The 20,235-nt window shown below is 42.1% G+C and overlaps 1 protein-coding gene across 4 annotated transcripts in view; it reads left to right on the top strand.

Annotated features, from left to right (window-relative positions):
• Positions 1-20,235, top strand: part of CFAP61 (cilia and flagella associated protein 61) — a 447,743-nt gene that overhangs the window by 414,633 nt on the left and 12,875 nt on the right. For all 4 annotated transcript variants that reach the window (XM_075339389.1, XM_075339390.1, XM_075339388.1 and 1 more), the window contains one exon: positions 18,668-18,758. In XM_075339389.1, coding sequence (XP_075195504.1) covers positions 18,668-18,758 — 91 coding nt within the window. The remainder of the gene's footprint in view (positions 1-18,667; positions 18,759-20,235) is intronic.

The raw sequence follows: 20,235 nt of genomic DNA, 5'->3' as shown, positions 1-20,235 counted from the left end.
AACCCTACAGGTATATCACTGCTGCATTTGTCTACCATTAGAAATAGCCTCATAACGTTGCTGATTAGATCTACATAGGAAGTGTGTTGGGACAAGACTACATTTTTCCCATGAACATACATTATACTTTGGCAAATACCATGAGTCCTGGAATACGCTAACTAATGAGAAGAGTTTTGGCAGGATTTAATAGTTTATGGTTGAAAACACTGTTCCGTCAGGTTAAACCTATAACCTAATATGTAACCAGAGGAACACCGAACCCCATGAGGCAGATGCTAATTGCTGCATATTATGGAAATATCCTTCTCAATCCCACATGTGGCAAACAGCCTGGTTCCCTGGTTCAAATTTCCATCTCCAGACCTGGTACCCATAATATATAATATATTTTCCACGAAAGTCACTCTTGTATTTGTTTAGAGAATCGACTATTACAACATCATGTGGCAGAGAGTTCCATAGTGTCACTGCTCTTATAGTAAAGAATTGCTGCCTCTCATAATGATTAAACTTTCTTTTGTCTAGATGTAGAGAATGCCTCTTGGTTAACGATAAGGGATGAGCGAATGTATTCACCAATGTTCGGTATCTTTCGGATAACAGGCTATTCGAATGATTTGATATCCGACGAATAAAACTACATCCGCTCCGATACTTTCAGTTTCATTTCTGACTTCCTGGCGCTCGTTTTCCAGGCTCCAGATTCAGCGTAATCCACGAGAGAGAGAAAGAGAGAGAGAGATAGAGACTCTGTACCCGTTCTGTTTCTGCCTATACCCCGGTCACCAAAGCTCGCCGTTAGGTCCAACATCAAATTATTTTGGTTTCCCATAGACTTACATTGGGCGTCGAATAGTCGCGAATAGTTGAATAGTGGTGACGTATTCGCCGGCTATTCGGCAAAGTGAATATTAGGGTATTCGATCATCCCTATTAATGATGTAAACCTAGGTGTAAATAGATCATTATACAGATCTCTGTACTGTCCCTTCATATGTCACGGTGTGACTGCAAGTGTCACGCCGGGTGCGACAGGACTCCCAGAGAATGGTGCAACCCAGAGATAAAACCAGGGAAGCAATACAACGGAATGTCCTGGCACTAGGGAGTGGGGTCACCCCCTAACATTTCCCCCCGTATGCCATCACATGCCTAGGCCCTCACTGGTACTGAACTTACCCTGCCTAGTGTGAAGGCCAGCGAGACGCTAGTCTTGCCACTGTAATCATCCACCACGTGGGAGGTAAAACAAATAGGAGAAAGACACAACAAATAGAACTCCACAGATTCTCCAGCAAGAAGCTTCTCAGTTGCAACAGAAATGAACACCTAAGCTCTTGCGAGACAGGCTCCTTTAGAATGGACAGTATAGTATGAACTATAGTCAACAAAGGGAGGAGAGAGGAGTGAATATTTATAGCACAAGGGAGTGGCTGCGGCTGAAGACAAATTTTTACATTACTGAGATGGTAGATGACAGTTACAGCTAATAAGGGTCCATACAGATGGGAGGGGTGTGAAGGAGGGAAGTGCTCTGCTTCTCGTTCCTTCCTCCTGTCCCCCTTCCCAGCTACAGAGATGACACTTGCTACGAATAATTCTATCTTTGTAATGTGATCATTTGTCTTCACTGAATACAGATTTTACCTTTGAATTGAGAATTTTGAAAATGACTGATCAGTCCAGCAGGAAAAAGAAGTAGATTTATCTAATAAGATATATTACAAAGTTTCTTATTTTCATACGTACAATTGAATTAAAACAATGGTTACTCATTAATAAGCTTGATTGCTATTCACTGCACTACACTTGTCTATATTAAACTTCAATAGCCAAGATGCTGGTAGAAACTCGTGGAACAAAAATCAGCACTGCCTCTGGGCATCAGTTCCCTACTCTGCAAATAAAAAATGCTGCTATAATTTGTTGTGAAGCCCCAAGTAAAGGAAGATTGAAAGGAATGGCAACTGATATAAGATTTTACTTGATATGAATTGAATAAATCAATATAAATACTGGGATTTTCTTTGAGATACTCTAAGGTTATGTGTCCATGGGACTATGTACCCGCAAATATATCCGCAGGTATGTCCCGCATAGCTGCGGGATTCCAGCGAAATATCTGCGGTAAACCTGCGGACATTGGTGCGACTTACCTGCGGAAGTCCCGGCCTCTATCTCCATAGTGGAAGGCCGGGATTTCTGCAGGTAATTCCGCAGGAATAATTAACATGCAGGTATGTGCGGCTGTGGGACATCCGCAGCATATTCTGCAGCCGCACATACCGCAGCATGGACACAGACACTTCCCATGTCCCATAGGATAACATGGGGAGTGTCTGTACTTGCTAAAACCTGTGGATTTATCTAGAAAATCCAGATAAATCCGCAGGTTTTCCGCGGCAACATCCGCAGGTACATAGTCCCGTGGGCACATAGCCTAAAGGGGGCTTTACATGCTGCGACATCGCTAATGCGAACTCGTTGGGGTCACGGAATTTGTGACGCACATCCGGCCGCATTAGCGATGCCGTTGCGTGTGACACCGATGAGCGATTTTGCATCGTTGCAAAAACGTTCAAAATCGCTTATCGGTGACATGGGGGTTCATTCTCAAAAATCGTTACTGCAGCAGTAACGAGGTTGTCCCTCGTTCCTGCGGCAGCACACATCGCTCCGTGTGACGCCGCAGGAATGAGGAAGCTCTCCTTACCTGCCTCCCGGCCGCTATGCGGAAAGAAGGAGGTGGGCGGGATGTTACGTCCCGCTCATCTCCGCCCCTCCGCTGCTATTGGGCGGCCGCTCAGTGACGTCGCTGTGACGCCGCACGGACCGCCCCCTTAGAAAGGAGGCGGTTCGCCGGTCACAGCGACGTCGCCGGGTAGGTAAGTATGTGTGACGGGTCTGGGCGATGTTGTGCGGCACAGGCAGCGATTTGCCCGTGTCGCGCAACAGATGGGGGCGGGTACCCACACTAGCGATATCGGGACCGATATCGCAGTGTGTAAAGTAGCCTTAAGGCTATGTGCACATGTAGCGTAATTTCATGCATTTACGTTGCGTTTATCACTACAGCGTAAATGTATGTGCATAATCTGTGCTCACGATGCTCTTTTGAACGCAGCGATTTGAGATGCTGCTCCCACTCTGTCTATGGGAGAGGCAGCATCCAGAGCGCATGAAATCGGCATCTATGCTGCAAACACACTGCATCCATTAAGCACATGGCACATGTGCTGCCAAATCGCTGCAGAAATTTCAGCATGTACGTGTTCACATAGCCTTAAATAGCACCTCTTAGAATACCTTCAAAGATTTTGCCCAGGAATTTACCAGAATCATCCAATACCCACTGTAAGGATGGTGGAAGAAATTATATTATTTGGGGTTGCTCTGTACCATTAGAGCTTTGGCACCTCAGCATTTTAAAAATCCACTCTGAATTCTGCATTGTAGCCAATGGTGCTTGAGAATAATGTGAGGCCGTCTCCAAGAAGATTGAAGCTCAGCTGAAAGTGCCCCATAAACATGCCAATAAAGCCACCAAGAAGTAGCTGAATAAGTGTTCTTCAATTGTCAAGTCAAAGCTGGGCTCTGAGTCCCATCAAGATGCTGAGTGAGAAGATTGAAATAGGCTGTGCATTCAAGAACACTTATATTGCACATGTCTCCATGGAGAAGTAGAAAAAAAAATCTCCTGGTCTATGTCAGAGACTGGAAACCAGTAATAAGAAATCAAGCTGGCAATTGTTTATGATAATTGGGAGAATACCAGTTTTATTTTGTGTAAAAATCAAATATTTTAAACGGTTAAAGAAAATAAATATATATGTGACTTACTTTTTCCCATGATATGTATATACTGTATAATGAAAGTAATATGAAGCCAAGAACATATTAAAGGGAACCGGTCACCAGGTTTTTCCCCTTATGAGCTGCGGCCACCAGTGAGCCTTTATAGACAGTATTCTGGAATGCTGTATATAAGAGCTAAGGCCGCTGTGTATAATGTGGAAGAACACCTTTATAATACTCACATAGGGGGTGGTCTGGTTCAATGGGCATTGCTGGTTTTAGTCCAGCGCCTCCTCTCTTCTTTTGATCGCCGTACTCCTGCCCAGCCCCGTGTGCATGTCGTGCCCTGCGTCATTCACAGAGAGGTCTCTGTAATGCGCAGGTGCAAGAAAAGGTCAAAGACCGCCCGCACATGCACACTACAGTACTTTGCTCTGCTCTCAGCAAGGCAGATCAAAGTGCGCCTGCGCAGGAGTGCAATGGAGGCCTCTCTGTGAATAACGCAGGACGCGTCATGCACACGGGGCTGGGCAGGAGGACGCCAATCACACAAGATGGAGTAGGCGCCTGATTGTGAGCAGCGACACCCAACGGACCAGACCGCCCCCTAGGTGAGTATCATAAAGGTGTTTTTTACATTCTACACAGCGGCCTGGGCTCTTATATACAGTATTCTACAATGCTATATATAAGAACTCAGTGGTAGTGGTCGCAGCTCATAAGGGAAAAATCTGGTGACAGGTTCCCTTTAATGGGGTCATTTTTAGTTTTTGAGTTAAATAACAAATATTTTTTTTTTTTTTCCGAAGCCAGACCTTTTGAATATGTGGACGACGGACACAAAGAAAAAGCCGCGACATCATTAATGTTTTGTAAAATTTCTTTAAAGGTCAAAGACTGTAATTTGTACATCACTGCACATTATTCTATGCCGAAATGCTATTTTAAAATAAATGCCCTAAACATCTCTAGTGCTAAGATTACAGGAGGCAAAATCTCTTGACTAAGGGTTGCACATAAATGATCTCTTATGAAGAGATGTATAATGAAAAAGTGCCCAAAAGCTGCTCCAGGGAGTATTAAGGTCCATCAACGGAAGAACACATAGCAGAGCAACTTGGGAGGTAACAAATAGCAGACATTTCCAAGATAACATAATGCAATAAAAATGACTCTAATCAAAGAGGAAGACATTACAAAACCGCACTGAAAAACTAATGTTCTGAATGTTCTTGTATGATGATTGCTGGAAGATAAGAGTCAGAAAGAATATTCTACTTAGGATATTTAGGTGATTTCAGGTGTACATCATCCGTCTCCATAGAATACAGGTTTAATTGCAATGATCACTCACACCTAAAAGTTTGAGTTACATTACAATTAATTACATTTTTCATCCGGCAATGGAGAAATGGTCCTAGTTCTCTTTCGGAGCTGGTGTTAATAGTGTGCAATGCTGAAGTTGGTCCAGATGAAGATTCTGTTCACACATCTTGTTTTTTTTGTTTCTCTATAGCCTGACAGAGTGAAAGGGAAATCAGAAAGACATAATAAATGTCATTATTAGTCAACACTCATTACAAAATGGACTTTAATGGATACATTTTAGCTCCTGCAAAAGATGCAAACTACAGTGCCAATGGGAACAGAGCCAAAAATAATCATATATATGATAGTTGTCATTTTATTCTAATATTGGAGTATATGATTTTTTTTGTTCTAATTAGGTCACCTAGTTATTTGCAATCAATTCATGTTAATCTTGTAGTCTGTACTGATGAGTAGAGATTAGCGAACCCGAACTTCGTACCGATCACTGCCTTTACAAAAAAATCAGTGTCCAAATTCGGAGTTTGGGTGTTCTTTGTATGCTAACCACTTGATTGAGCATCGGTGTGCTCGAGTATGCTTGGTGCTCAGGCCAGTATGAGACTTTGCTGTCTGTGAATGGGGAAAATACTTTTTCATATGTAGTGTGTACAAATGAAAATCTCACGTTCCCTCCGCCCTCTACTCCCAGAAATGCTCTGTTTATTGCTGACTGTATGTGGGCGAAGAGCCGAATTGCCCGATCATTGAGTTCCAATGAGATTCAAGCTCCTGGATCAAGGTCGGGCCTAGTCGGGGTCCCGAACTGAACTTTATCTAAAGTCAGGCTGAACCTGGCGAATCTGAACTTTCATGGGTTCGCTCATCTCTACTGCTGAGGTCAAAACACCAAGTGTGGAGAATTGTTTTCTATTACACACTTATGTATAGACAGATTGAAGTGAGATGACTACAACTACGGTAACCACCATGAGTCCATTACTTTACAAGTGTGATAATTATTCTTCGTTTGTTTTCTTCGCATTTATTTTAGATACCAAATAAATATTTTTCAGAAGACTCCATTCATATTAAGGTTCAACCTTGTCCCTGTGAGCTGAAGCACTATTGACTAACCTCCCGCCCTGAGTGTAGTGAGAAAACTACCAGACACCAAGAGCAATCCTGTATTTCTCATAGTCTCTACTGATTTGTGTTATTGATAGGGAGCAGTAGTGCAGGTACCTAGAGAGAACATACTCCCTGGTAATTAGTTATTTAAAGGGAACCTGTCACCACTTTTTTGGCGTGTAAGCTGCGGCCACCACCACCGGGCTCTTATATACAGCATTCTAACATGCTGTATATAAGAGCCCAGGCAGCTGTGAGAACATAAAAAACCCTTTATAATACTGACCTAATGGTCATGCAGTGGCCCATATGGGTGTCTCCGTTCTCCGGGGCCGGCGCCTCTTCTTTCGGCCATCTTCGTCCTCTTTCTGAAGCCTGTGTGCATGACGCGTCTACGTCATACACACTCGTCGATCCTGCGCAGGCGCACTACAATACTTTGCTCTGCCCTGCTCAGGGCAGATCAAAGTGCGCCTGCTCAGGACCTGAATGCCGGCGAGTGTGGATGATGTCGAACGCGTCATGCACCGCAGCTAGAGAAGAAGGAGGACGGATATGGCCCATCTGGCCAACCGAGCGACCGTTAAGTGGGCTTTACACGCTACAACAAATCTAACGATGTGTCGGCGGGGTCACGTCGTAAGTGACACACATCCGGCATCGTTAGTCTTGTAGCGTGTGACAGCTACGTGCGATTGCGATTGAACATAAAACCGTTCAATGCATACACGTCGTTCATTTCCTTAAAATTGCATGTCGGGTTGTTCAATGTTCCCGAGGTACCACACATCGCAGTGCGTGACACCCCGGGAATGATGAACAGATCTTACCTGCGTCCCGCGGCTCCCGCCGGCAATGCGTAAGGAAGGAGGTGGGCGGGATGTTTACGTCCCGCTCAGCTCCGCCCCTCCGCTTCTATTGGCCGGCTGCCGCGTGACGTCGCTGTAACGCTGAACGTCCCTCCCACTCCAGGAAGTGGATGTTCGCCGCCCACAGCGAGGTCGTATGGAAGGGTAAGTATGTGTGACGGGAAATAATCGTTTGTGCGACATGGTCAACAAATTGAACGTGCCGCACATACGATGGGGGCGGGTATGATTGCATACGATATCGTATGTGATATCGTAAGGTGTAAAGCAGCCTTTAGGTAAGTATTATAAAGTGTTTTTTATGTTCTCACAGCGGCTTGGGCTCTTATTAGATCATGTTAGAATGCTGTATATAAGAGCCCGGTGGTGGTGGCCGCAGCTTATACGCCAAAAAAGTGGTAACAGGTTCCCTTTAACCCCTTCATTGATATGTTCCTAATAATACCTTCACTACCATAAACCAGTGTTTCTCATCTGCAGACCTCAAGTACCCTCAACAGGTCATAGCTTGAGGATATCCAATAAAGGACATTGGAGTCATCTTCTGGGGACTTGACAATTATTGCACCAAAGAAATCCAGAAAAACGTTTGGGGGTATTCTGAGGACTGGAGTTCATAAACATTTATTAACCCAATTTCCTATAATGGAGGTTCACTGTGTTCACCTTACTTTTATGGAATTTATTGAATGTATATCAGCAAGATATAGAGAACAACTGGAGTATGACAACAAGGTCAGACTACATGGGTTGTTTGTAGTCTGTCACCATGGAGACACATAGGTCTGCTAAGATGCTGATGAATGAAAAACAAAAAGATATGAAGCAAAAGCAAATGAGTTGCACAGGGGGTGAAGCAGTAAATGCTGTTATTCCTGATTTGTCTTACTATACAGGTAAAACCAAAATTGTAATATACAAAGTTAAAGGAAAACAGCAATTTTGTTTGTAGTAAATGCATTTAGGCATGTAATGTATGATTTTGTAGTACATGTGTATTATTCAGCAACTTTGCTTCAAAGAAATAATGTATTTTCTAGCTGGTTTTCGAGAAAGAAATTAGAAAACAGTATTTATGGGTAATTTCCATTCCCAAGCATGCTGCTATTTCATCCTTTTTATCTTGCTCTGAATCTCGCCTGTGTCATCTGACATCACGTTGTTGTTCTCGGAGACACCTGTTCTTCTTGCATCCTTTTATTTAGTTTGTTAGCTGTCTCTGCCTGCCATGTTTATTCTAATCATTTAATGTTATTCTAGCCCCCGTCCTTTAATCGAATGGAAGTTAGACTTTATCGGCTGCCCTTTGGAATTCTTGTTTGATTTCTAGCAAGGACGCATTAGGTTTATTTGAGCATTTTACAGAAATGTCATTTATTGGATGTTATATAAACCGGCTCCATGCTGAAGTCATGGTTACTGTGTTCGCCTTATCAGCAGCTCATTTGGTCCTTCCACACAAACTCGCATCTCTCACAAAGCAGAAGGTGTCAGATTTCATTTTGTCTATCGGCCTTGCAATTACCTTGAAAGAAAGGTCCTAACTTGTTGTTCTGGCCTTTTAAACGGCAGTCGCTTTTAGTTTATTTTCACCAGTGAGCCTAACCAATCACTTAATATCAGAGTTCCTTGTTGTAAAATTATTTTTTAACAGTTAAAAACTATATATATATTTCTTATAAAATACATTTATGATTAATCTAAAAAGAGTTGTCCTTTTTCAGCAAGCATTTGCCCACATACCCAGTAACTTGTAAAAAAACAAACTGGGCTTTACTTACCATCACTGGGTCCAGCTGTGTGTCTCCTCGGCCCTGGTCTCTGCTGTTTGTTTCCAGTGCGCACCACTGCCGCCGATCAACAGAGCCAGGCGGCTTTACACGCAACGACATAGCTAACGAGATGTCGTTGGGGTCACGGAATTCATTAGTGACGTTGTTGCGTGTGAAACGCACGAATGACCGTTAACGATCAAAATTACTTACCTGATCGTTGACGCGTTGTTCCTTTCCCGATTATCGTTGCTGTTGCAGGACGCAGATTGTTCCTCGTTCCTGCGGCAGCACACATCGCTACGGGTGACACCGCAGGAACGAGGAACATCACCTTATCTGCGGCCGCCCGCAATGAGGAAGGAAGGAGGTGGGCGTGATGTTACGGCCGCTCATCTCCGCCCCTCCACTTCTATTGGGCAGCCGCTTAGTGACGCCGCTGTGACGCCGCACGAACCACCCCCCTTAGAAAGGAGGCGGTTCGCCGGCCACAGCGATGTCGCTAGGCAGGTAAGTATATGTGACGGGTGTAAGCGATTTGCCCGTGACGCACAACCGACGGGGGCGGGTACGCTCGCTAGCGATATCGATAGCGATATCGCTGCGTGTAAAGTGCCCTTTAGACAGTGGCAGAAACAAAGCGCTGAACCCAGGGAGGGTAAGTAAATCTCAGTTTGTTTTTCACAAGTAACTGAGCATACGACCAAAAGTTTGATAAACGTACACAGGCCCTTTTATCCATCATTTGGTCTCACAAGTGGCTCTTACCCCCTTAAAGGGATTCAGTAACCAGATTTTTGCCACCTAATCTGAGGGCACCATAACATAAGGGCACAGATCCTGATTCCAGCAGTGTTTCACTTACTGTACTGCTTAGTGTAGTTTTGATAAACTCATTGTTTAATCAGCAGTAGATTATCATTACAGGACTACTTGGCATGCTGCCAAGTAGTCCAGCATATTCATAAGTTCTGTATAACTGCTAGATCTGCAGCAGAGAAAACATTAATTTATCAAAATTATAGCAAACAGCTCAGTAAGTGACACATCGCTGGAATCAGGGTCTCTGTCTCCACATTATGCTGCTCTCAGATGGGGTAGAAAAAAACTGGTGATAGAATTAAAGCTCTTCACCCATGATTGTAAAAATTTCCATCAATTTCAAGTTTGTTTCATGTGCAATTTTGTTAGAATATTTGGTTTTCTAGCATTTTTTTTAAGAATATTATAAACATTTTTAAAATTACAAAAACACATAACGTATATAAACAAAAGAAACAGAGTAAAAAGCGGTTGCTCTGTTTAAGAAGAGATGATTCTACAATTGCAGTCGAAACTGTTGGCACACTTGAAATTGTTCCAGAAAATGAGGTATTTCTCCAAGAAAATTATTGCAGTTACACATGTTTTGTTATACACATGTTTATTTCCTTCATGTGTACTGGAACAACACAAAAAAAGCAAAGAAAAAAGGCAAATTGGAGATAATTTCATACAAATCGCCAAAAATGGGCACAACAAAATGCAATGCTGCTCTGATCTACAGAAATGAACCAGCGATCAGACTGCTGATCCTTATAGTCCCCTAGGGGAACTAGTAAAATAAAAAAAAAAGTAAAAAAAAAGTTTTAAAGAATAAAAAACCCTAAAAGTTCAAATCACCCCCATTCGCCCCATTGAAAAATTAAAGGGTTAAAAAAAAAAAATATTCACATATTTGGTGTTGCCGTGTTCAGAAACAAAATATGAAATCAATTAATCTGATCGCTAAACGGCATAGTGGCAAAAAAATTATAAATGCCAAAATTATGTATTTTGGTCGCCACAAATTTTGCGTAAAAGGCAATAACATACAATCGAAACGTAGCAGCTGCACAAAAATAGGACTGTTAAAAATATCAGCTCGAGATGCAAAAAATAAGTTGTCAATGAGCCACAAAACCCAAAAAATGAGAACACTACGTTTTTCAGAAAATGGCGCAAAAAGTGCGCCTTTTTTAGACAAATGTCTGATTTTTTTTAACCCCTTAGGTAACAGTAGACCTATACATGTTTGGTGTCTACAAACTCGTATTGACCTGAGGCATCAAACCGACACATCAGTTTTACCATATAGTGAGCACGGTGAATAAAATTTCCCAAAAACAATCGTGTAATTGCACTATTTTTGCAATTTATCCGTACTTTGAATTTTTTTGCCGTTTTCCAGTACACTATATGGTAAAAATTATGGTTTAATTTAAAAATAAAACTTGTCCTGCAAAAAATAAGCTCTCATATGGCAAGATTGACGGAAAAATAAAAATGTTATGGCTCTCGAAAGGAAGGGGAGCAAAAACGGAGAATCATCCGGGGGTGAAGGGGATGATGTGCTTTTATAAAATGCTCTATCTTGGTCTCATCTGTCCACAAGACGCTTTTCTAAAAGGATTTTGACTCACTCAAGTCCATTTTAGCAAACTGCAGTCTAGCTTTTTTATGTCTCTGTGTCAGCAGTGGGGTCCTCCTGGGTCTCCTGCCATAGTGTTTCATGTTATTCAAATATTGACAGATAGTTTACGCTGATACTGAGCTCCGACATAGATGGTACCAAAGGTGAGTATAGGCTTTGTTTATGGGTGAATACAAGGAGTATGGGGAGAGGTTTCCTTGTAGTGGACGACCCCTTTAATGTTAAATATGTTTTTAGCATACAAATAGTTTTTGGAGTTAGGTTATGTGCACACATTAAAGTATTTGGTTGCAAAAATTTCTGCATCTCTTGGTAGGAAAAACGCAGCTTGAAATGCACGTTTTTGACGCATAATGCGTTTTTGCCACTTTTTTGCATGCGTTGTTCATTTTTCATGCTGTAGATTATTTTCTGTCACAAATATGCAAGAAAAAAAATCTTTAACATGTGCACTAAACTTCAGGATTCTCCTTGACTTTGCGGGCATATGCATTTGCTTGAAGTTTTGTGACAAAACTGCAATAACAAATGCATAAAACAAAAGTGATAAACACGCATTTTTTGCACACGGCCTAAAAATAAACATGTGTATCAATTTTTTGGTCCAAAAGATGTTGAGGAAGTAGTAACTTTATTACGATATTTGTACAAATCGCCTTCAATGTTATGATATTTTTTTCTGAAAATACCCTGGAATATATATAATATATACATAGTGTGGCACATATAATTCATCACACACCCAAAGTAGACTGCAGAACAAGCTTAATATGATTTGCACACCTAATATATTGTCCAGGATAATCTCTGTCTAGAAACCATATTAAGCCGGGAACAGTTCAGTTTAATTCTATTTACCTAATTAGGAGTAATTGAATCATTTATCGTGTGAATTCGGGGAATCATTTGATTGGGCTGCAGCTTAAAATATTAAGAACAGGTTTTAATCTTTGGAAAATATTAAATATTCTAACTTTTCATTTAAAATAAACCAACAATACAAAGCAAAAAATAGTAAATGTGAGCGGCACATACAGTACAATACAGTCAGAAGACTTTACAGTCCCTCTGCCTGCACTGTAGAAAGGTTAAGTGACCTATATACGGGTGCATGCAAACACGATACACAATGCTGCTCGCCATTAGAATAATGTTTGTAGGTGTGTGTGTGTATATGTATATATATATATATATATATATATATATATATATACACATAGTATATAAGACATTATACCACACCGGTAAAAATGTTACATGTAAAATAACTAGATATGTTACTGCTTTTTTATGGAGTCAACTACGTGTTTGCCGCCGTTCTTAATATCAGAAAATCTGCAGATAACAAGTGTATATATTTTTTCTAGAAGAAAAACCTCTCCAAAATTCTGTTCTCATATATGATGTGCAGTATATAACTGCATAAAAAAAGAAGATATTGGAGTCATAACAAACAAAAGTGATTTTATTGTACATATTAAGAGGCATTTGTTAAGGCTGCTTTACATGGTACGACCGATTGTGCGATTTCACAATCGATCGTACCCGCCCCCATCCTTTTTGCGTCACGGGCAAATCGCTGCCCGTGTCGCACAAAGTCAGTAACCCCCGTCACACATACTTACCTCTCGTGCGACCTCGCTGTGGGCGGCGAACGTCCACTTCCTGGAGTGGGAGGGACGTTCGGCGTCACAGCGACATCACACGGCCGCCGGCCAATGGAAGCGGAGGGGCGGAGATGAGCGGGATGTAAACATGCCGCCTACCTCCTTCCTTCACATAGCCGGCGGCGGCCGCGTGACGCAGGTGAGCTGCTGTTCATCGTTCCCCGGGGTGTCACACGGAGCGACGTGTGCTACCCCGGAAATGATGAACAACTAAATTAAACGATATTATGGAACCTAGCGAGCAGTACACGGCTCACAATTTGTGAGCGATACTGCGTCGCTAGGAGGTGTCACACAGGTCGGCATCGCCAGCGATGCCGGATGTGTGTCACAAAAACCGTGACCCCGACGATCTATCGCACGATAGATTGTCTGGTGTAAAGCAGCCTTTACATGATTGGAGAGTCCTCAGATTCATTGTACATTATTCGGTGCTATATTACTTATAAGGCCGGGACCACACGGGGATCTACTGCGATCCTCGCATGACACTCGTCTCACGCTGGCAGCACAGCAGGAGCCGAGTGTCATGCGAGTGTCACTGCGACTGAGGTCCGATCATGCGATCAGACCTCAGCTGCGGGGGGCGGGCCGGCTCTGAGAAGGGGCAGGCCGGCTCTGAGAAGGGGCAGGCCGGCACTGAGGAGGGGTGGGCAGGCACTGAGGAGGGGCGGGAGGGATTTATCTCCCTCTCTCCTCCGTTGCCGGCTATTGCCATTCTCGCCCTGCGCTCGCAGTACACTGGTGTACTGCGAGTGCAGTGCGATTTTTCTCTTGCCCCTTAGACTTGAATGCGTGCGAAAGAAACAAAGATCACATTACAGTTGCAGTATGCTGCGATTGTTTTCTCGGTCCGATTAGGGCTGAGAAAATAATCACTCATGTGTGCTGACACATAGGCTAATATTGGTCCGCGGGGAATGAGATTTTTTTTTATCGCACTCCACTCGCTCCGATTTTCATGCCGTGTGTCTTAGGCCTTACAGTAAAGAACCCTTCACTATATTGTTGTCTAAACTACCTTTCCTCCAGATGTAATGAATGTTCCAGGGTCTTTGCACAGTTCTTGGAGTAATAAGATCCTATTCCAGTTTTTGTATTGATGCTATATACAGTACAGACCAAAAGTTTGGACACACTTCTCATTCAAAGAGTTTTCTTTATTTTCATGACTGAAAATTGTAGATTCACATTGAAGGCATTAAAACTATGAATTAACACATGTGGAATTAAATACTTAACAAAAAAGTGTGAAACAACTGAAAATATGTCTTATATTCTAGGTTATTCAAAGTAGCCACCTTTTGCTTTGATTACTGCTTTGCACACTCTTGGCATTCTCTTGATGAGCTTTAAGAGGTAGTCACCGGAAATGGTCTTCCAACAGTTTTGAAGGAGTTCTCAGAGATGCTTAACACTTATTGGCCCTTTTGTCTTCACTCTGCGGTCCAGCTCACCCCAAACCATCTCGCTTGGGTTTAGGTCTGGTGACTGTGGAGGCCAGGTCATCTGGAGTAGCACCCCATCACTATCCTTCTTAGTCAAAGAGCCCTTATACAGCCTGGAGGTGTGTTTGGGGTCATTGTCCTGTTGAAAAATAAATGATGGTTCAACTAAACGCAGACCAGATGGCCTGGTCTCTAATCTGAGCTGCTGTTAACCTGCGATTTCTGAGGCTGGTAACTCGGATAAACTTATCCTCCGCAACAGAGGTGACTCTTGGTCTTCCTTTCCTGGGGCGGTCCTCATGTGAGCCAGTTTCTTTGTAGTGTTTGATGGTTTTTGCCACTGCACTTGGGGACACTTTTAAAGTTTTCCCAATTTTTCGGACTGACTGATCTTCATTTCTTAAAGTAAGGATGGCCACTCGTTTTTCTTTACTTAGCTGCTTTTTCCTTGCCATAACACAAATTCTAACAGTCTATTCAGTAGGAGTATAAGCTGTGTATCCACCAGACTTCTGCACAACACAACTGATGGTCCTAACCCTATTTATAAGGCAAGAAATCCCACTTATTAAACCTGACAGGGCACACATGAGTAGTGAAAACCATTTCCGGTGACCACCTCTTAAAGCTCATCAAGAGAATGCCAAGAGTGTGCAAAGCAGTAATCAAAGGTGGCTACTTTGAAGAACCTGGAATATAAGACATATTTTCAGTTGTTTCACACTTTTTTGTTAAGTATTTCATTCCAATTGTGTTAATTCATAGTTTTGATGCCTTCAATGTGAATCTACAATTTTCAGAGTCATGAAAATAAAGAAAACTCTTTGAATGAGAAGGTGTGTCCAAACTTTTTGTCTGTACTGTATATTCATACATAAGTTCACATTTAAGGCATATTTACTATAGGAGACCTTCCATCCCATATAATAATTTTGTTTATTACAAGCCCTCTAGCTCTCCTATATCCATTATACCTTGTGGAGCCCAAAACTAAATATTATGTTTGAGATGTGGCCTTAGTATTGTTTTCTAGAAGGGTACTAGTACATTGGGATTAAAGGTTTCTACGCCTCTTTTCATACTTCATAAAATTCTATTTGCTTTTGCAGCTGCTGTCTGACATTGAGTGCTGCTGCTTATCTTACTTGTAACTAAAATACTCCAGTCCTCTTCCTATTCTGTGATCAATCGCCGGGTTTTATAATACTTTTTATAATATTTAATGTATCGCAGTACTGTCGCCTGGGTACGCAATCTGAACAGGAAATTCATCAATTGTTTAGCTAAAGGGGTTTTCTCATGAAGAAAAACCTTATTATTGAAAGCAGAGAGCCACATACAAATTGCAGCTCTTCCTCTGATGGACCTCCTCATCTTCCACATTGAAAATTGGCAACCAAAGCTGATCACTACAGATTTCTAAAGCTATGATAACCTTATTACTGAGCCGGCATCGTTTTAAAAAGATCTTTTCCTTTCCCTTTAGGTACATCCTTAAAGAGAACCAACCACCAGGATTTTGCTATATGAAGTAAAGGCAGTGCCATATTGGCTGTAAGATGCTGAATCCAGGCATACCTGTTGTAGAAAAATCGGATACTTGGTTACAGAAATATCTTTAAACAAAGAGGCAGAAATGCACTGCATTATGATTGACAGGAGAAACGGGGCAAATAAAGAAAAGGAGGCACATCATAGAGGAAGCCAACCCACAAAGGCCCGCCCGTGTTGCACCTGTCAATCAAAGTGCAGTACATTTCTGCAACTTTGATTAGAGATATTTCTGTAACCAGGCATCCCATCTTTCTACAACAGGTATGCCTAGATTCAGCATCCGAGAGCCAGTATGCCGCTGCCTTTAGTTCACATAGCAAAATCCTGGTGGGTGCACCTCTTTAAGACCTACCACATGGGTGCATTGACCCATACTCAATTTTGCCAGAAAACTGCTGTCACCCACCAAATCGTGACACGGAATTAAGTGGCTTTCCTGGTGATAAAGCTGTTTTCTGTCAAAATTGCCATTTAATTGCACCGCCAAATTTCCTCATGACGTTCTTTAAAGTGTCTATTTTTTAGGGTCCTGTGACACCAAGAGTTTAGAATGTGCATGATGAAATACAGTTTATTGCAATGTATCTGTTAAAATCAGAGCTATACTTCGGACCAACTCGGACATTCGGGGAATCAAAATAGCGAATAGTGAATATAAATGTTCGGCATTCGCCGATGACCTTCTGATCTATTTTTAAAACCCTTTGTTTGGGCTCCCTGTGTTGATGTCCAAGCTGGAGCGATTTGGGAGGTGGTCCGGTTTCAAAATTAATCTTGACAAATCGGAGGCTTTGAACGTGGCCCTGCCCCAGAGTCAGGTTTCCTCTTTGCGTTCCGGTTTTCCCTTCAGATGGCCCCGTGGCGATAGTATTGGTTACCTGGGTATTACTATTCTGTCTGACCTCTCCAGGCTGTTCTCCCTTAATTTCCAACAATTTGTTACTAAGCTGGAGAAGGATCTTGCGGCGTGGCATGTTACGTCCCGCTCATCTCCGCCCCTCCGCTTCTATTGGGCGGCGGTTCAGTGACGCTGCTGTGACGTCGCTGTGATGCTGAACGAACCGCCCCCTTAGAAAGGAGGCGGTTCGCCGGTCACAGCGACGTCGCATGGAAGGTAAGTCCATGTGACAGGTCCGTGTCGCACAACCCATGGAGGCGGGTATGCATGCTGGCGATATCGGTACCGATATCGCAGTGTGTAAAGCGGCCTTAAGTCTCCTTTCCTTCTTCACTCTTTCCTTCTCTCCTTTGTTCTCTTTTTAAGTGATTCCTGCCTCTGATGCAGTAGAAGATCGAGGGAAAAGTTTGTGGGACTACATTCGGTGCGAGTCAAATGTATTTAATATGATCACCTGAGTTGCAAGAATACGTGATTTACTGACTATAGATTGCTGTTATTAATGGTACCATGATGCTATTCTCTCTATTTTTGCATATCAATGATTGGAATTGCTTTTGTTATGAAAACCAATAAAATGTTACATTTGAAAAAATCAGAGCTATATACGTATGATCCATTTTAATTTTTGAGCATCTATAGATTTGAATTAGTGAGTTTCACAAAAAAGGATTTTTTTTTTTCAAATGGACACTTTGTGTGTGTGGGGAAAAAAATGTCGTCTAATCAGCGCTATTGAATACCAGGTCAGTGTGCCGTCAGATTCAATTCGGACAGCAGACGTCTGTTTAAGACGTTTGTGTGAACGAGCCCTATTAGAGGCGAGAGCGATGCAGGAGAATTTACTAATTCATATTCACACTGACATCCCTATGGAAGCGTGTAAACTTCTCCTCCTACTAATTAGACCTCTTGTATATTTACATGGCCTCTAATACAGTCAGTTTTATCTGTTAATTGAGGGTTTGCATGTACAGGACTTGAAGGATGTCGCATTAATAAGTAAATATATTAAGATTAAATAGAAGTTGAGTTGTTTTCAGAACACTGAATACTGATTTATCACTTAGTAATTATCAGGAAAAACAAATAAATCTGCCCCTTGTTATGAGCAAAAAGTGGGAACGAAGCCCCTATATGAGGGTTAGATGTCACATTGTGTCTGCATGACCGTCCTCCAGGACTTGAGGTTACAGAGATGGACGCACGTTTGTACATGAATTATAATGCTTATATAACAGATATCTGGTACAAAACAAGAAAGTTGTGAATTAGTGCACAATGCGGCTGCAGCACTGCAGCGCTAGCCTGGCCTGTTTTTCTGTCATATATTAATCCTCAGACCTTAATGCTGAACAACATTTGTGTCATTGTCTACACAAATTTAATTTGTTTATGCACCAGTTCAGTTAATCCTACAATCTGCTTTTCTCAAATGAGACCGGATAATGGAGACATGGTCCCTCACAGGTCTTCAGGCTTTTAAATTCTGATAAAATCAGGATTCTTCACTGGGTCTTGCTACAGCTCTGAATTAAGCCACTTTAAGTGTAATTACCAGAGCTGGCTGTACATCAGGAACATCCATTAAAAAAATTGATTGACCATGCTGTTATGGGGAGGCATTTTATGAACAAACGATCCTGATGGGCCCTGAGCTGTAAATTATGAAAGAAAAAAAAAAAAGGGAAAAAAATCAGGTAAATACTTTATTAGCTGTTAATGAAAGGTTCACCGGATAACTCAATTTTTTTCTCCTTCTCAAAACAGCTACTTCATGGAAACGTGGTGCATGGCCATCTATCACGATCGCTTTATTGATTTCCAGCAAGAGGTGCGCGAAATCCTAGCATCCAAGAAAGTAAGAAAAATCACTATCTCCTGTTCTCTAAGAGGCGTAACTTTGTCCTGGTGCTTCACAGCTCGTTAGGACAGGCCACTTTGTTCTGGATTATGTGAGCCTGCAGCAATATGTATTAGCTTCAGACTAACATAATTATATATAGACTTTGCGGTGAGATGGCTAAACTCACAAATGTGGATGTTTTTGATGAATTCCCTATAGGAGATGCTACACATCATACTCCATTCTCTGTCTATTTGTATATTGTTAAAAGGGAACTGAACTGTGTTTCCAGCAAACTTAGTATAAATCAATATTCCAAGTGAATACAAGAAATAATGTAATATATCTGATCAAAACATTCTGCTTCCTTCCCCACTTATGAGACACTTTTCCCCTCCCCCGCCTTCTGAACTTGCCATACACTTTTAAAATAAACAGCTGCACTCCTCTTGCAAAAAACAAGACAAGACTGTCTGCCAGTGGTATCCTGTTATACTCTACAAAAAAGGGGAAGAGGGAATAGTGAGGGGCATATTAAGAATACAACCTGAGGGGACAAAGAAAGATTATGCCTAGTATTCTAACACGCCTTTTTAGTTCATCCCATAGATGGAGTCACATCTACACAGCTCAGTACTGCTATATAATCCCCTCGATACTGCTGCTGCTTCTTCTGTATGCTCATTAAAGAATCAAGAGAAGGAATCCATCTCTGTATGCTTTGCTGTGTATGGAAGACATCACAATAGCTAGTCTTCTCCCACCAGCTCAGAACATATTGCCATCACATGGGAAAACTGGTATAAATGCATAGAGGTCTTATTAAGTCCAAAGATAGTGTTATTCTCATGCACACACAAGCCATTGCTTATTATGTAAAGTTACTTTAAAGTGAAGTTTACTCTTTAGGCAGTTGCTTGTTGAAAATCATTATATCCAGTGGAACCCCTCCCCCAAAAACTACAGACCTGTTGAAGATCCAGACTTCTCTGTCATCATTCAATCACCTAGTAATGATGATGGCACCAAGGCATCGTTAGATCTGTGTGTCTTCCTGATTCCTTCTCTGCCATTTGACGCTCCCCCATTGATTGATGGCTTTGTGGCACCATGTTCCTCCACAACACCCACTGACACTTATCAAATTGATCTCTGAGACAAGTAGCAAATAAACACCAATTCCTCCTTCCTTAATTGGAACTACGTTAAGCTGGTGTCACACTAAACGACAGCGACAACGACGTCGCTGTTACGTCACCATTTTCAGTGACGTAACAGCGACCTTGTAAGTCGCTGTTATGATCGCTGCTTAGCTGTCAAACACAGCAGAAGCAGCGATCATAAGGTCGCTGTGCTACATGTTCAGAGAGCAGGGAGCCGCGCTTAGCGCTGGCTCCTTGCTCTCCTGCAGTACACATCGGGTTAATTAACCCGATGTGTGCTGCAGCTACATGTCACAGTGCAGAGAGCAGGGAGCCGCGCGCACTGCTTA

Source organism: Anomaloglossus baeobatrachus, chromosome 3, assembly GCF_048569485.1.
Source record: "Anomaloglossus baeobatrachus isolate aAnoBae1 chromosome 3, aAnoBae1.hap1, whole genome shotgun sequence".
Lineage (NCBI taxonomy): Eukaryota > Metazoa > Chordata > Amphibia > Anura > Aromobatidae > Anomaloglossus > Anomaloglossus baeobatrachus.
Note: the sequence above shows the minus strand (reverse complement) of the source record. Positions and strands in the feature narration are given on the sequence as shown.